This window comes from Gordionus sp. m RMFG-2023, chromosome 3, assembly GCF_954871325.1.
Source record: "Gordionus sp. m RMFG-2023 chromosome 3, tfGorSpeb1-WG-v2, whole genome shotgun sequence".
NCBI classification, from domain to species: Eukaryota; Metazoa; Nematomorpha; class Gordioida; order Chordodea; family Parachordodidae; genus Gordionus; species Gordionus sp. m RMFG-2023.
The window spans coordinates 10,437,094-10,453,893 of record NC_088777.1 but is presented as its reverse complement, the minus strand read 5'-3'; the positions used below and the strand labels follow the sequence as shown (position 1 = coordinate 10,453,893).

The 16,800-nt window shown below is 26.8% G+C and overlaps 2 protein-coding genes across 3 annotated transcripts in view; one reads left to right on the top strand and one right to left on the bottom strand.

Annotated features, from left to right (window-relative positions):
- Nucleotides 1-7,777, top strand: part of LOC135925950 (muscarinic acetylcholine receptor M3-like) — a 26,749-nt gene extending 18,972 nt beyond the window's left edge. The window contains exons 3-8 of one of the 2 annotated variants that reach the window (XM_065461544.1): nucleotides 681-773; nucleotides 2,031-2,132; nucleotides 2,303-2,386; nucleotides 2,805-4,119; nucleotides 4,208-4,517; nucleotides 7,597-7,777. In XM_065461544.1, the coding sequence (XP_065317616.1) occupies nucleotides 764-773; nucleotides 2,031-2,132; nucleotides 2,303-2,386; nucleotides 2,805-4,119; nucleotides 4,208-4,517; nucleotides 7,597-7,677 (1,902 nt within the window). In that variant the 5' untranslated portion in view covers nucleotides 681-763 and the 3' untranslated portion in view covers nucleotides 7,678-7,777. Of the gene's footprint in view, nucleotides 1-680; nucleotides 774-2,030; nucleotides 2,133-2,302; nucleotides 2,387-2,804; nucleotides 4,120-4,207; nucleotides 4,518-4,983; nucleotides 5,316-7,596 lie in introns of those variants that run through there. The other variant, XM_065461545.1, reaches the window with a different exon arrangement.
- On the bottom strand, nucleotides 5,298-16,800 carry LOC135925951 (uncharacterized). The gene is made up of 10 exons (XM_065461548.1): nucleotides 16,769-16,800; nucleotides 16,593-16,716; nucleotides 16,457-16,550; nucleotides 16,197-16,407; nucleotides 14,774-14,909; nucleotides 11,416-11,570; nucleotides 9,180-9,373; nucleotides 6,439-6,635; nucleotides 6,143-6,264; nucleotides 5,298-5,583 (listed from the first exon to the last, which is right to left on the bottom strand). The coding sequence occupies exons 1-10, from the start codon at nucleotides 16,797-16,799 to the stop codon at nucleotides 5,411-5,413; spliced, it is 1,437 nt and encodes a 478-aa protein (XP_065317620.1). The 5' UTR covers nucleotide 16,800; the 3' UTR covers nucleotides 5,298-5,410.

Here is a 16,800-nt window from a genome sequence, read left to right as displayed (position 1 = left end):
CCATTACAAAAATTGAGGAAACTATAGGAATTATTTAGAGGAAAATTTTTCCTACGTTATATCCCTCCCTAAATATACAAAAATAGTTTAACTCAAGGAAATAGAAAATTAAATAAACCGGTAATTGTAATGGCCATTTTCTTGAGTTGGGCCATAATCTAAATACACACGGTAACTTATGGAATAAAGAACTTTAGAATCAATTCAATGCTAGTCCATTTTTTTAAACTCTATATTTAGTTATTAGTTTACAATTATCATCAGGGTCGTAATTACAAGGGAAGTGATATGGGGACCCGCCTCATAAAAAAATTGAAGCCCCAACAAAATATTGCAGATTGTTTAGACATTTTTATACAAATAAAAGTGTATTTATAATTTAAAAAAAATATGATGATCTTTTGCATATTTTTATTTAATAACTAATTCGTATTCTAGATCTTCTTTAAAATGGCGAAAAGTGATAGAAATACTCGATCTTTGGTCGAATACAATCAAATTTAGCAAATAAAAGCTAACTCATGTACAGTATACAGTATCCCTCCTCTCTTTTTTTAAGAAATCATTTTAAAGGACGGTCTTGATTATAATGAACATAATTTTGAATACGCATTTTTGAACAATTTCTCTTAACATACATTTAGATTTATAAATTTCATGAATATATTTATTAATTCTAGAAATCCTAGGAGACAATCTAAAGTTTTTGGAGATATCTGGATGCAGAATCAATATAACAGTGTACCTTCAGAAGAATCAATCCATGATTTTTAGTAACATCAATTTTTTTTTTACTCAACTAGTTAATTTACTGATAAATTTTTTTATTAAAAATATTCTTAATTTTTTCATGTAAGTCGACATAAAAACAAATTCATGTATACAATGAAGTCTAAAAACAGTTTAATAAATTCAAATGAGTTTTCTAATTAAAAAATATAGAAAAGAATGAACGTTAAAACTTATAATAAAAAATATTTAAATAATTGTACTCTTTGTGATAAAACATAATTGTTCTTTAATATAAATGATACTATTATGGATCCGTTAAGTTGTCGCCAGGGATCAGGCGCGAAATCCGGGGGAATTTCACCCCCTCTCCCCATCCCCATCTCGAATTTGCCTGTTCTCGTATTCATTTTAATCTAATATACCCTCTACACCTATTCCCCAAATGTATAAAATATATCACTTGTAAAGAACAATTTGAAAGAAAAATTAGTGTAAGTTAATAGATTTTTAAAATAACGAGTATAATTTAAAACTTTTAGAAAAAAAGCTTTTTATAAAAAAATAAGTGAAACCCAAAAATTATTTTTATAAAAATATAATATAGCCGAAGACCTATAATAAGTGGACCCAAAGGCCTTCAATAAAATTTATGATGTAAATCCCCGCCTAATAATCCTTCCCCACCCCACCCTATAAGGAAATTCAGCTTATGGCAGGGATGAGTTGCTTTTGGGAAGATTTTTTTTTGCATTAAATGTATATTTTACGTATGTTCTTCTCTATTAGTTCTATAACAGGATTAAATTTACAAAAAAAAAATTTTTTTTAAGAAAGGGTGACATTTTCTCAGGTTTCATTTTAAATGAACTGATGTGAGAGCTAAAAAAATTTATAAGAGTTACTTATAAATTACATTTTACGATAGTTTTATTAAATAATATTCTATTTAAAATCATAATTTATTGAATCAGTTTTTGATCTTTCTTTCTTTTTCTTTCATACTCGCTTTTTAAGATTTAAGAATATAATTTTACCCGAAATAATTTTTCTTTTTAACGCGACGCGAATTATATATATATTTTATAAAAAGTAATTTAAATAAATGGTTTATTCCGATTGAAATGGTCTTGCAGGATTAGAATTCTTCGTTCGGTTCTCTCTTCAGAAATTTCGCTTTTTCTTTTTTATCCCTACTCGTAAAAAATATATGAAAAATAACAACATTTTGACATTGACATATATTTTTGTTAAATTATTTTATAGACAAAAATTCTTATATATAACATGCAAATATTTAGAGTTCAATATAGAGAATCAAGGCTTCTTAGATACATTACATATGAAATATTCAAATATTACAAGCATGAGCAGCCGCAAACGAAATTACCTTGATTCTCCAAGTATTAATAGATGTTTAATTATAATATAAATAAAGAAACGAATAGTAGATTTAGGCATTATTCTTTAGTACAATTTCCTTTTAAAATAGATAATTCATAAAAATGATATTTCAAATAGATATTTTTAAAATACTTCTATAATTCAATATTAAATATGTATGCAAAAAAAGAATATGGACCTTATTATGACGAACGCCAACGCCATGCACCGGAGATAGATCTAGATCATTATGACAGATATCCAGAATCAATAGGTGAAATTAAATCTATTTAAAAAGGCTCTTAAGACTATATATTACATATTAATTTTTTATTTAAATTGTGATAAATCTAAATAGCAAATTATATTATCAATATTAGAGGTTGAAGCGACCCAGCCCGTAGGATCAGTGATTTTTAGCTAAGACCGATCCGTAAAATAATTTTGTATATATAACCTGGGCCGGCTCGTAATAACTTTTTATGAAGGGAAACTACATTAATTTGCCTAATTTTAAGCTTAAATGTCAACTTCAAGGCCGATTCACAAAAATATTTTGCCCAAATTGTCTAACGCGGGAACGAAAATATTTTCGGGCCAGGCGAACCTTTATAAATTATTATATTTTCTCTAACGTAATTTTACAAAAATATTATGAAACTGTTTTTGGCTTTATTTAAAAAAATAAATAGATAGCGATCAATTTATGAGTGAACGTATTGGAAGAAAAAAAAGATCTTTAAACGATAAGAATATAGAAGAATATAATAGCATTTATGATGAAACTATCTCTGGTTCTGGAAATTTTGAAATTTCGGCTCCAGGAATTGTGTTAGAATCAAATTTAAGTGGATCAGGTGATCCATTTCTTTTAACTGGATCAGGATACATAAACGAAAATATCGACATTGAAGAAATTTATACACGAAGTAGGTCAGGAGATAGAGAAAAGACAAATTATGACACGATATTAGACTTAGTCGAAGGAAACGATGATAAACTAGTATCTGCTATGAGCGGATCAGGAGATATATTAAAAAGAAACTACGATAAATCCAATACTCTAAGTGAATTAGGAGACGTAGCAAAAAGGGTCTATGGTAAAATATTAACTATTCTTTGTGGGTCAACAGAGTTAATATCACTTAATATATGTGGAACAGCAGAAATAGGGGGAAGAAACGATGATGAAATCTCATCCAGTCTAAGTGGATCGGGAGACGTAGTCGATGAACAGCTATCCTATATTCTAAGTAAATTAGGGTACATAGTCGAGCGAAACGATAATGAACATTCATCAAACCTAATTAGATCGGGTGAAGCATTCAGAAGGAGTGATGATGAACTCTTATCTAATCTAAGTGGATCAGGAGACGTAGTTGATAGAAATAGACTAGCATCTGATCTAGATGGATCCGGAGACGTGGTCAAGATAAACAATGATGAACATTCATCTACTCTAAGTGGATCAGGAGACGTAGCCAGAAGAAACTATAATAAACAATTTTCTACTCTACGCGGATCAGGAGACGTAGTCGGTAGGAAGGATGATGACCTTTCTAGTCCAAGTGGATCGGGAGACCTACTAAGGAGAAACAATGATGAACATTCATCTACTTTAAGTGCATCGGGGGGCACAGTCGAAAGGAACGATGATGAACTATCACCTAATCTAAGTGGATCAGGAGATGTAGTAGAGAAAAACGATGAACAATCATCGACTCTAAGTGGATCGGGAGACGCAAACGGAAGGACTAATAATATAATATCGTCTACTCCAAGTGGATCAAGTGATATAACCGAAATGAATGATGATAGGCTATCTACTTTAAGCGGATCGGGTTCAGATATAGCAGGAAAAAAGAATGATACTCAAAGTAGGTCAGGAGATATAGACGAAAGAAACGATGATAAATTATTATCTACTTCAAATGTATCAAAAGACACAGTCGAAGATAATGGTGATCAACTAATATCTTCTATAAACCCAGATGTCAAACTCGATAGGTAAATTTATAAAATGTTAAATTACTCTATAATTAGAGATTCCATTTTACTCTCACTCCTAAATAATAATTTTTTTTTTACATTTAAGAACTTCCCCCACGGGTTTAGATATTAATGGTTCAAAGACCAAAATATTTGCTGATAAAGGCACGAGAAATGCAACTAAGGCCTTAAATCCAGAAAATAAGAATTTCGGTTCTGGTGAAGACTCTCCAAGTTCATCAAACGTCGAACACGCAGTTGCTTTAAATGGAAGACTCAAAATCATCAAATATAATGATTTGTCAAATAAGGTTGACAAAAACAACCCACTGTTTACAAAAAGCAAGGCATACAAAAAATACGTATTTAGCATAGATAGCTCCGATGTGAGCCCCAGGAATCCACTGGTTCTTAGTGTAAGAAAATATACTTAATTACATGTATAAAGGTAGCTATTAAGGTTGCGATATATTTCAGGTATCATATAAGCGGTGCTTATGGAAGTTAAATATTTTTAAAAAAAGTGTTAAGTAGAATATTAATGTTAATTGTATGAAGTGAAATAATAATAATTAAAATCGTAGATGAAACAAATCTACCACCTATTATCCTTGATATCTCTGACTCTGATATTATGTTGGAGTGATATCATGATAAATAATTATTCAAAAATAAACCTTTTTTTAGTAATAAATGTGTATTTTTCTTTATACTTAAATGAATCTTATTACTAAGCCTAGGGCTAAAGCATCCCTTTACTATCTTTAAGGAAATTTAAATTAAATATATAAAAACTATTTTTTGCTAGATTTTTTTTAAATTTCACGTTAATAATTACTTTCAGCGGATATGGTTAATATTTTATTATTTTTAAAAATATAGATATTCACTTCACAGCCATCGATGGTTTATTTCTATAGCAAGATGCATTGATGATTTTAGAAACGAAAACTAGTTTTAGATTATTTACATTAGCTTTGAGAATAGAATTTAGTATATTTTAAATCTCCATTTTTTAATAATCAATCATATAATTCTATTAATCATGATTTGGGATTTCAATTTAATTAATGAATGAGATATATATTTAATATAATACGCAGACACCGCTAGAATACAGGTGAGAATAGTTGTTCCAATTATTGTTTTATTATAATTTGAAAATGAGAAAATCATATTTTCGATTACATGTAAAACGGATGATTAAAACTTTATAAAATTATATTTAAAAATCCCACAAAATATTAGAAATTCGCATTCCTTTATTGTAGTGAAAATATAAATTTATGTTGAAACACAATTAAATCTTCTATGTCGATTTATAAATAGCGTAATAGACGGGATGAAATACATTCATGTGATGAGATTTCATGGCCAAAAAATTAGCACAGAATTCGTAAAATATGTCCTCGAATGTGTTATCCGTAACTTTATCTGCATCAAAACCATTCGGATCGTATTTTTTTATTTTCTCTGATAAATCTAAATGGTTTAAATGATAACAAAAAAATTAATTAAAATTTTAAATTAAAGATATAATTTATTTAATGATGGAAATGTTACATTTATTAACACTTATGCCTTAAGTTAAATTTTTACATTTAAAAAAAAATTTACCATAAGGATATTTTTTAAAATTAATTTTGTCGTTTGTTTTTCTTTTTTATAATCGATCAGCTGGTTAGAGGTTAAAGTCCCGATCCCCTTCCAAACGAAAGAGTGGGAGGAAATTGTGTCACTGAAATTTCCGTCAATCAGTCGAATATTCATTTTATAATTGGATAAAAAAAATTTGGGGGGGGGGGGGGGGGGGTGCTGAGCATAGTTCATTTAGGGGGTCTAGGTGGGATCATTCTGGTAATCATTATCATGTGGGACAAAATATATTCACGAAATAGGCCTTACTATTTAACCGAGGACAGCTAAAAAAAATATTCTGAACCATTCGACATGAATAATATTTTTAACAAAAGATAAGAAATTTTTCTTTAGTTATAAAGGTTCCTAAAGTTTCATTGATTCTTTAGTCTGTATAGTTTACCCTTTTCCAACGAAGATTTAATTGAAAGGAACTCAGTTATGTGATGGCTTCCATCTATAGGAGGAATGTGCGCGTCATTGATGCAAGTGATCAGTTCTTCATAAATGAATCGAAATTCTTCTCTTATTATTATATAAAATAGAAAACCTATTTTTTTTAAATCTATTTATCTATTAAAAAATTCAAATTTCTTATGAGATTAGCATTATATTTATTGATTAATAATGATAAGATGGTGGCACCTTTCTTATACTATGATAATATAAAATTTTATTCAAAATTCTACAAAATTTAACTCTTTGATGTTGTGATCCTTTGATTCGCCACGATTTAAAATGGTGCCTATATCTCGTTCAATACTTTCAAGTAGACAATTAACTTTTTCAACGCTTGGCAAGGCCACGTTCTTTAGTTGAAGATGGTATAGTAAGGTTAGCATTTTGAATGCGCAAGATATTTTCTTAAAACATGGGCCATCCATAAATTCCAAGGTCTAAATATTGATAATAAATTTTTTTTTAAATATTCGAAATCAATCAATATTATAGTAAAACTTAGGATTAGCGATGATTGGAGTCATACAGAGAGATGGATTGGGACTTATGTTTTTTAAAATGGGACTAGGTAAAATGTTCCTAAAATTTCAATTTAAAATTAACAAATCTGATTCGTATACATATAAAATTAATAAAGATTATAGATTTTTTTTACCATATAAAAATAATCTTAAAAATGATACGTAAATTGAATATCACCTAGGTGGTTTAAAAATTATCAACATTAAATGAGGTAATAAAGTAGAGCGTTAAGCGTTATTTATTTTTCATGTGTTTTATTATAGCGTCATAATTTTGTTGTTATATACCAAAAAAAGTGGTTTTCGAGTAGAATTTAAGATCTAGTCGGTTAGTGCATATGTATCTTGCAGTATATATCTGGGTTCGTATCTAGCAAGGACCGGACTTTTCCCTGAAACCAACTAGGTGGTCCTATGCTACGGGGAATGATATATAGAATATCGAAAGCGACCGGGTGATTCCAAGAACAGACATTAAAATAAAAATGGACCTTATTGTATTTTAATAAAATTGATATATGACGACCTACGCTAATCTCGTGTGATAATATAAATATACTCATTTTTTATGAAAATATTTACGCATCGTAATCGTCATGGGCAAGAAGCTAGGTTAATGCATTCGAGCTTCCCTATGTTTAGAAAGCCATTTGATTCTTAGAGTTTTAGAGGAATCCATTATTCGCCACTTTTTTCTAAATCCAACCAACACGAGCAGCTAACTAAGTAGAGAGATGGTAGAAAGATAAGGGGGTAGGATTAATATAATATTTTTTTAATCACATCATTTTCAAACAAAGTGTTCTTTTTGAAAAAAATAAATATATGTTTGAAAAGGAGCATTATATGACTATTTTGAATTTATTTTTAATTTAAGTGTGGTGATTATCTGTGTATGCTGCAAATAATTTTCAATCCATCTCTTACCTCCGATGACAAAGATAGAGGTACAACTTAAGAAAGCATGAAATGCTAATATAGCGGTAGATGCATTTCAAAATCCTGCTGTACAAGAAGCAATTGTCACTTCTTTAAACCTTACCCTAAAAATGGAGTTATATGCATGTTCCGAAGTATAGGATTCATATGTAAACAAGGGTTATTTTACTTTGTTTTTTATTATATATTATTATCCTTAAAAAAAATTGTTATAATTAAAAAACGGATTTAATATAAAACCTTTTATCTTTTATTTTCCAATAACCGAAAATATATATCTGAAAGTCCACTTTAATAAAATCTATGAAAAAGAATAAGTGTAAAAAATCTTCGAGGTTAACTAAAAATCAAATATAAAATAGTATAAATAATTTTTTACATTCATTTATATATGAATTTTTAAACAATAGTTAATTATTTTTATATTATATCTTTTTGAAAAATTTTATATCTTTCATATTTATGTAAGATTTAAATAAAATATAAAAAAAAATTTCATAAATACATGAAATATTTAACCAATCATTATAAGCATCGACTTATTAAAATGATACGAGCAGGGTGGCGGGTTCACATTTAAGAATGAGGTGTTTCAAGAAGATATTGATGAAATAGCGTTGAACTAATATTAATGTTCGAGGCACAGTTCGTGGAGCAGGAAATTATGGGAAGAAAGATGAAAATTTCCAGTTTTTTATAAAAACAAATTCAATTTTAACCAGAAAAATATTGCCTATGCCGATAATTACTTTATAAATGTCCAAATCTATGTCCTGTCTTGTAATATTTTTATAGATAATAAATATATTGAGTACGCCGTTTTTAAAAAAGCCATTTAACAAACTAAGTCGGGCTATATTCAAGATTTATCAAGGCGCTGCTATCTGTCCTGCTGTACTAGATGTAATTTTGTGAGATTTAGAGATATACTTTAATAAATGTTCAAATTATGTTTTATAATATTACAGTTTATTAGTTAGTTTGCAATTATTAAAATAAAATTTAGCTTTTAAAAGTGATATTTAAAAAAAACGCATAAATTTTAAGTGATGGATTATAAAATTAAAATGTCGAAAATTTAATCTCTGTTATAACTTTTCCTCAGTTTTATATGAAACGAATCCGATTTGGGTACACATTAAGATACAGGTGAAATATGATCGATTATTAAATCGGGAGAACCGGCGAACCAAAAAAAATATATAACAATTTATTAGGACAAGGGCTCTAAAACATGTCATATGTAAGACTTTAAGACGTACAATTTTATAAATCATTATATAAAATCGATAAGAATCGAATACAATCTATTTATTTTTTTGAACGAATCGAATAATTTATTACTTGTCCGAATAGTAAAATTACGAATTTATTATTCGATTTTTATTCGTTTTTTGTGATATTTTTCCTTTTATATAAAATTTATCATTCTAAACTTTTTTATTAAAATAATAATTTTCATAAAAGCAAAATGTATTTATTAGTTTAAATCCTAAATATAAAAAATTTACAATAACCAACCTCGGGCAATTTATACTCAAGGGATGTCGCGCAAATCAGCGTTAAAAAATAATCCGCCATAAACTCTCTATAAGGCAGCTTAGTGCTGGTTTGAATGGGCGTCTTCTCGTTAGATGATTGAAAAGGAAGGGTTTGAGATGATTTAGAAAAGCATTGCACAGTTAGAGGTAATGATTCGACTAGCTTCTCAATTCCTATATTTAAAATAATTTATAATAATAATAGTAATAATAAAACTCCAAAGGCGAGAACTACTATAGAACCGAGAAAAATTTTAAATATTTTTTGAGGCCAAAGAATTTGATGATTCCAAATCAAGTGTTTTTAAACGCAAATAATGCATTTCAAATGATATCGTACAAATTGATTAAATTCTCATTTTTAAGTTTTTAAATTCCCCTAAAATACCTATATTTGGAAGTGCTGAGCATTTTTTAAAATCGCAAAACACACCCTGAAACATTATAGTGCGCACAAATTAAGCGTTTTAAACGCTGCGTTCCAAAAGCAAAATAATGAATTTCAAATAATAACGTACAAATTAGTTTAATTATCGCTTGACGTTAAAACATTTTTTAAAACGCAAACGGGATACTTTTTCAGGACTTTTTTATTCTTCATTTCCCAATTATATAAAATGTAACTTATCTTTTAAAATGAAATATTTAGAAATTAATGAATTAAAAAGACCGACGATAATATATTATAAAAACCAATTCATTCATTTAACACGTTGACCTAAGTTCCGTCCTAAGGAGAACGCGCGTATATGCGAAACCCCTTTTCACATAATCGTGTAGTTTTTTTTTCGCAAAGTAAGTCGACAAAACCTATTTACCCAAATTATATAAAATGTAGAATTATCTTTATATAGAATATTCAGAATGACATAAGAATTCCTACTTTTATTTTCCAATCACTATTGACTGACCTAACACTAAAAACATGTTTAAAATATTTAGGTTTTCTTCGTATTAGTTTATCGCTTTATAATTTTTGTATTTATTGGTTATTGGTTAGTACAGTTTGTCTTATTTTTCAAGCAATTATTCTTTTCCATAACACAATCTATCATACACACCTCTCACTTTAAAATGCGAATTCTTAGAAATTAATATAATTTCTTAGCAGAAGATAAAATTCCAAAAACCAATTATTTTTTATAACAGTTAAAATTTTTAATCGACGTTAAATATATTTTTAAAAAACCTCGAAATTTTAAAACTTTCGAAACTTCGTAAAATTATGAAATGTCCAAAATCTTCCATTAAAATTTTTTTAAAGTTTTGAAATTTATAATTCCTATCAAATTATTTTTATACTTCCCATTTAATTAAGATACTTCCCATTTTGATTATTAACTGCCTATTTTTTATTATAATTTGAAAATTGCTAACTCTTTTTCGTATAAATTTTTACAACTTTTTTGTATTTTAAGTTAAAATTTATGAAATTTTTAATTTCTCTAGCTTTAAAAAATTAATAAATCATCGTGAATTCGAAAAAATGATTTAGGACACTATTTTATTTTTATATCAAAAATAGCTCATTTCTCTTTTTGCAATAAAGTTACTAAAGTTAAATTTTTTGATATTTAGTTCACAGCATAAAAAAGAAACCTCAATTACATGGGATAAGTTACCTTTGTTATTTAAAAAAAAAAGGAGGACAAAACGCAAAGGCTCAATTTGTGCGCACTATTATAAAATGTTAAATGAGAGATATCATTAAAAAAAATTAACCCTAGCTTATTATAATCAGCCAAGTTAGCAGGTCAATTTAGTGTTTTATCGATTAAAAAGAATATGTTATTTATATGCGGTGTCCCTATATCTGCTTCGCGTATTCGTATTAGTTTAACGGAAGTACCGTTTATAATACCAAATTTGCTTTTCCGAAACAACAAAAAACGACCTGAAAGGGGACTGTAAATTAGCTAGCGCGTTTTACTCCGTAGACTTATCCTAAAAATTTGACAAAGTATGAACTACTTTTAGTTCAAATTATAACTAACAATGATAAATATTTTGAACTCTTAAAAATAAAATTTTCGATTCCTTCTAAAAGCTAAACATTTTTCTTAAATATTAAATGTGCTCATGTGATCTAAAAATCTTCCCTTAATTTCATCCCTCAATCACAGTTGGCGCGAATTCGCGAGTTGCAAATTGGCGCTAACTTGAGGGAACAAAGTCATGTTTAAAAAAAGAAAGATGAAAACAAATATAAGGGTTACCAATAATTTTGCCATCCTTCCATTCGATGTCATAATGAGAGCAAAAATTTTCTCTTTCTATACCTTCTATAAATGTAGAAATAGCTGATTTATTTTGTACCACTGCAAAATTGAGGCAATCCAATAAAATTTTCTGAAATAACTCATGCATTTCTCTAATTTTTTTTTTTTAAATTATTAAGTAAAGGGAGCAAGAAAAAAAAATATCACATAATATATTAAAAATAGAAAAATAAAGTAAATTATAAAAAATTCACGTCATATGTAAAATAATGGGGTTGGATAAAAAGAAATTGTTTTCCCTCTTTCAAATCATTTTTGCCATAATCTTTCCTACATTGCGGAAATTGGAATATCTATTTTTCTTGTTCTTTAAATATGAAATTTCAACGGTGAAAGGGAATTTTAAACTGAATAATTTAGTTATGATAAAAATATCTGTATAGATATTGTTGGTGATATAAAAAGGACGACCAAACTATTAAAAAGGTAGCATTTACTTTCGGAACAGAAGCAGACATTTTTTTTATAAAAAAAGAAAATTTTTGAAAATCACAAAATTGAAGATTTTTTTAGGCTGTGTGTCCTAAATATATTTTAAAAAATTTCAAACTTTAAAAATTTTCGTAACTTTATAAAATTAAGGAACACACACAATCTTTTATTAAATTTTTTTTTATAAATTTTATACTACCCATTTTAAATACTTCCTATGTTGATTAATATAACTGCAATTTGAAAACATAAATTAATAATGTTTACTCTTTTTTTCGTAAAAATTTAACAACTTTATATACTTAAGGCTGTGTCCTAAATATCAAAAATTGCATAAAAATTATCTCGCGCAATTTGCGCGAATTTAACGAAAAAAATAATATAAGCCATTTTTAATGGAAAATTAAAATGATGGCCTAAATGATTTTTTCGATTTTGCGCAAATCACATGATTCTTAAAAGTTATACGATTCGTAAAACTTTAATCATTTTTTCCTTAAACTTTTACAATTTGAGGGATTAAAATGGCAACCGAATATTTATTAATGGAAAATATTAGAAGATATAGATATTTATGGTGCACTAGTGATCTTAAATATAGAGACACCGCTGCTAGCAAAATCAAATTAGAAGAGATTGGTAAGAACTTTAATCTTACATATGAAGAAATAAAGAAAAAATTTTCTGGAATAAAGGCAAAATTTAATAAAATTATGTTTTTATGTTTAACTATAGCGGTGTCTATAGACTCCAAATTTATAAGAATGTAGTTGAATGTTTCCACATGCATGTGGAACATCTGACGAAATTTGTCAGGATAAGATGGAATACTATCAAATATTTTAAAAAGTCCTTGATCTCTAGAATTAATACATATAATATAAATAATATCATATATACCGGCCTTCTAAAAATCTATGCCTTCTTCTACGCTCAGTCGTATCAACAAATAATATAAAAAATAGAAATTGTAAATCATTCATATCAAACATTTTAAAATTGAAAATAAATGTATGAATCGGGACATGTTTCGTATCTCCCAAATCTCCCGTAATTTTTGCGATTCGCAAAAATTTTAAGAAATTTTTTTTTTGATTTAGGACACAGCCTAAATTAAAATTTAGTAAATTCTTATAATTTCTCAAACTTTAAAAAATTAATAAATTTTGATAAATTTAAAAAAAATGATTTAACCAACTATTTTATTTTACATAATCTCGTTCCCTTTTTAAAGTAGCGAGCTACTTGTAGTGCGCTACTTAGCGTGCTAACTTTTTTTGGTAGCTATAGCTAATTGAGGCTACTTTTTTTGTAATTATTTAATTTTTTAGCGCGCTACATTTTTTGAAAAAATATAATATCATAATTAATTATAATTTTTAGGATTTATTATTTAATTTTGAAATTGAAATATATTATCAATTTGTAATTTGTATTTTCATTTGTATTATAAACCTAAATCACGGGTTAATAATTAAAAATGTCATCGCCTATGGATATCCAAATCATTGAAAGTGATTCAGACAATGATATTAATAAAATGGAAAATACCAGGGAAGAAAATGCACTTAATAGCTATAATACAAATTTCCCATTCCTTTGATTTGCTAAAATAAATATAAAAACCAAAACTGGCTTCAAATTTATTTTTTTAAAATGTAAATCAATCCAGTTATAACCTCAAGAAACACCAAAAGGTAAATTGTCATCATTACATTCTAATAGTGTTTATTTTATAAGACTGTTTGTACCAATATCTTTAAGGAAATGGGGAAACATTAAAATAATTTTGGTATAGGCGATTCTACATCCAAAAAGACTAATTCAAATCAAACCAAATTAATTAATAATCCAAATGCCAATATTTCTCAGAAATTGGCCAAAGTTATTGTTGATTTTATAATTGATACAGTTCAGCCAATGTCCTTGGTTGTAATCCATCATTTACCATGATAATTAAAACTCTATCCTCTGATACAACAATTTTATGTCGCCGGACAATGAATAAAATAGCAGATAACTTTAAAGTGATGAAAGACGCTCTAATAGTAGAGTTATCAGAGATATCATATATATGTACCACGGCAGATAGTTGGACATATAACACTAGGTAAAAACTTATAAAAGGCAACAAATTACCATAAATATTTATTTTTGTTACATAAATTTTTTTATAATCAAAACTAACTATATTTTAATATTTATAAATGTTGATTTTTATATATTTACTATACAATAACATTACAAGCAAAAAATAAAACTAATTTGTTTCTAAATTTTTTTTAAAAAAGTAGCTAAAGCTACTTTTGAAAAATAATAGCTAATAGTGAGCTACTTTTTTTGACAAATAGCGATAGCAGTAGCGCGCTACTTTTAAAAGTAGCGATTAACAACTCTGCTTTTTTCGTTAAGTTTACGAAAGTTTACGAATTATATTCCTGATATTTAGGACACACCCAAGATTAAAAACATTTTTTTAAAAAATTTGTCAATTTATCATGAAAGATTTTTTTTATGCATAAAAATCACAAAAGATTTACTTATAAAAGATGTTTTACAAAAAAAAAGATTTAGAATTTTTAACATTTGATCAAAAAATCTTCAAAGATTTTTTTATTTTGAAGAGCATCTCAACTTTCAGAAAATAATTCTCTATCTAATATTATAAACTTTTAAATTAAATTATGAGTGCCATAGTTAACTATGATAGAATATTTTTTTGTATTACTACCAGAGGTTTAAAATTTCTCTTTGGTTGGTAGAGATTTTGCATTAAATGATTTTATTTACAATATATCAAATGAGAAATGGTGGATAAAAATGTAAAGTCAAAAACAAATATATAAATCATGCATTATTTTACTCAATGATTTCCTGCAATTTATTAAGAGTATTTGCAACTATTGTTTCATCTAACATACAATTACATTCTTCATCATTATTAGTTAAAATTTGAGTCAACAATTTGAATATTTTGGCACTTAAATTAGATGTAGCAGCTTAAAAAGTATGTGAGAGAATGAATTATGAAATGAATTTTTAATTATATAGCATTGGAAGTAATCACCGATATTTGTAACTATGATACTATTTTTTATAACATAACATATCTTTATCTATAATACAATTTCTTTAAAGTACAGTCAGCCCTGTCTAATTTAAGCTTTTGATAATTCAGGCAACTCCCTAATTTTACCAAAATTTGAGTTCCAATCAAATTCCTATTAACTACTATTAGAAATTCTCTTGATAAATTGGGCCACTATGTACTTGAAAAAGTGAGAGATATTGAATTTTAATTTATTTGACTTTCCCATATAATTTATTTATATAATAATTTACAATTATAAAAACGGAATTATTTAAATAATTTAATTACAAAATATAAATTTTATTATTTGTATGAATATTCTAAATATCACATTTATTATTTGTATGAATATTCTAAATATCATTATGATTCTTAGTAAATTTAAATCCAAATTTCTATTAAAAAAACAGAAAATAATATTGTTTTATTATAATTTATTATGTTATGCGAGGAAATTTTTAAAATAATAATTAATTTTTGAAAAAAAGAGAAAAGAAAAAGGCTTTTTAGGGAGAATACTAATCATCAGTGGAAATTGAATTAGTAAAATAGACAAATTTGTCTTAGGAATGGATATAGTGATCCTCTATCTTAGATAAAATCCATCACGAGGCTTCCCAGAACTTTTCCTGACAAAAGCCAATTTTATTATTTTTCATTTTTAAATAGGCCTAGCAAAATTTACTGAAATATAAAATGCCTAGGGTAATTAAAAATTGCTAGTTATCAAAGAGGTCTTATTAGATTAACTAAGTAGTATGCATTACTAGATAAAATTCCATATAATATAAAATTAATGTAACTTCTAAATGAAAAATCCTGTGAGATAATTAAAAATAAATTGATTTATATGGTCCCTACTTTAGACATAGCCATTAACAAGATTTAAGGTGAAATTAATTGCTACTATAAGAAATCTGTCTATTGTATTTAAATATTAAAGTTTAAATGAAAATCTACATTTCCTAGTGTTGTATTCATGATTGAAATAAATTTGGAAGCAACAGGTTAAAATTTACCCCCCCCCCCCCACATTAAAAATATTATATCACTCCACTTCTTAAGAGGGCACTCATCTAAAGGAGATAGGGCAAATTATTCCTCTACCTTTGTTTATATGAACATTGCATTTTTGTTAAGCTATTGCAAAAGTCAATAAATAAAAGGAAAACATTTATTATGCTATTATATTTACTGCTCTGTATAGGGCATGCTATAAAATCAAATATTTTGACAATATAATTGCAATATTCCAAAATGTTAAGTATTATTGCTTGATCTTTAGCATGTTTGTTTTTATTTTTTTCTTCCTTTGATATTTTTGGGTTTAAGTCTATATTACAATAGCTATCCTCTTTAAGATAATAATGAAGTATTGAATCTTCACTTATAAGAATATTTAGACACTAGAAATAAACAAAAAGTATAAACTGAAAATTAAAAAAAATTAAATACCTCTGATAATTTTTCTAATCTATTTGTTACAGACTCATAGGTAATTTCTTTATTTACATCAAATGTCCCTAAATTCAATTTATGGTTAAAACAACTATAGTATTTTGAGTTTATTTATTTTTAGAGGTTATCAAACTTATTATTGATAATGTCATCCTTGAAATCATAATAATATTTGGAAGAAATATCATGTAAAATATTGATATTAGGTGACTTGTTTATTAGCAGTTCCTTTAAATTAATTATTTCGGGTGATATCTCTAATATATTATCAATATTTTTTTATATTTATATATAAATATATTCATTTGCCTTTGATATTTTCGTTAAATTTAACTTTCATA

Coding starts and splice junctions, on each gene's coding strand:
- LOC135925951 (XM_065461548.1), bottom strand. CDS start 16,799: ATGAAAGTTAAATTTAACGAAAATATCAAAG. Junction 16,408..16,456: donor GATTAGAAAAATTATCAGAG/GTATTTAATTTT, acceptor GTTTATTTCTAG/TGTCTAAATATTCTTATAAG. Junction 9,374..11,415: donor GAAGGATGGCAAAATTATTG/GTAACCCTTATA, acceptor TTTTAAATATAG/GAATTGAGAAGCTAGTCGAA.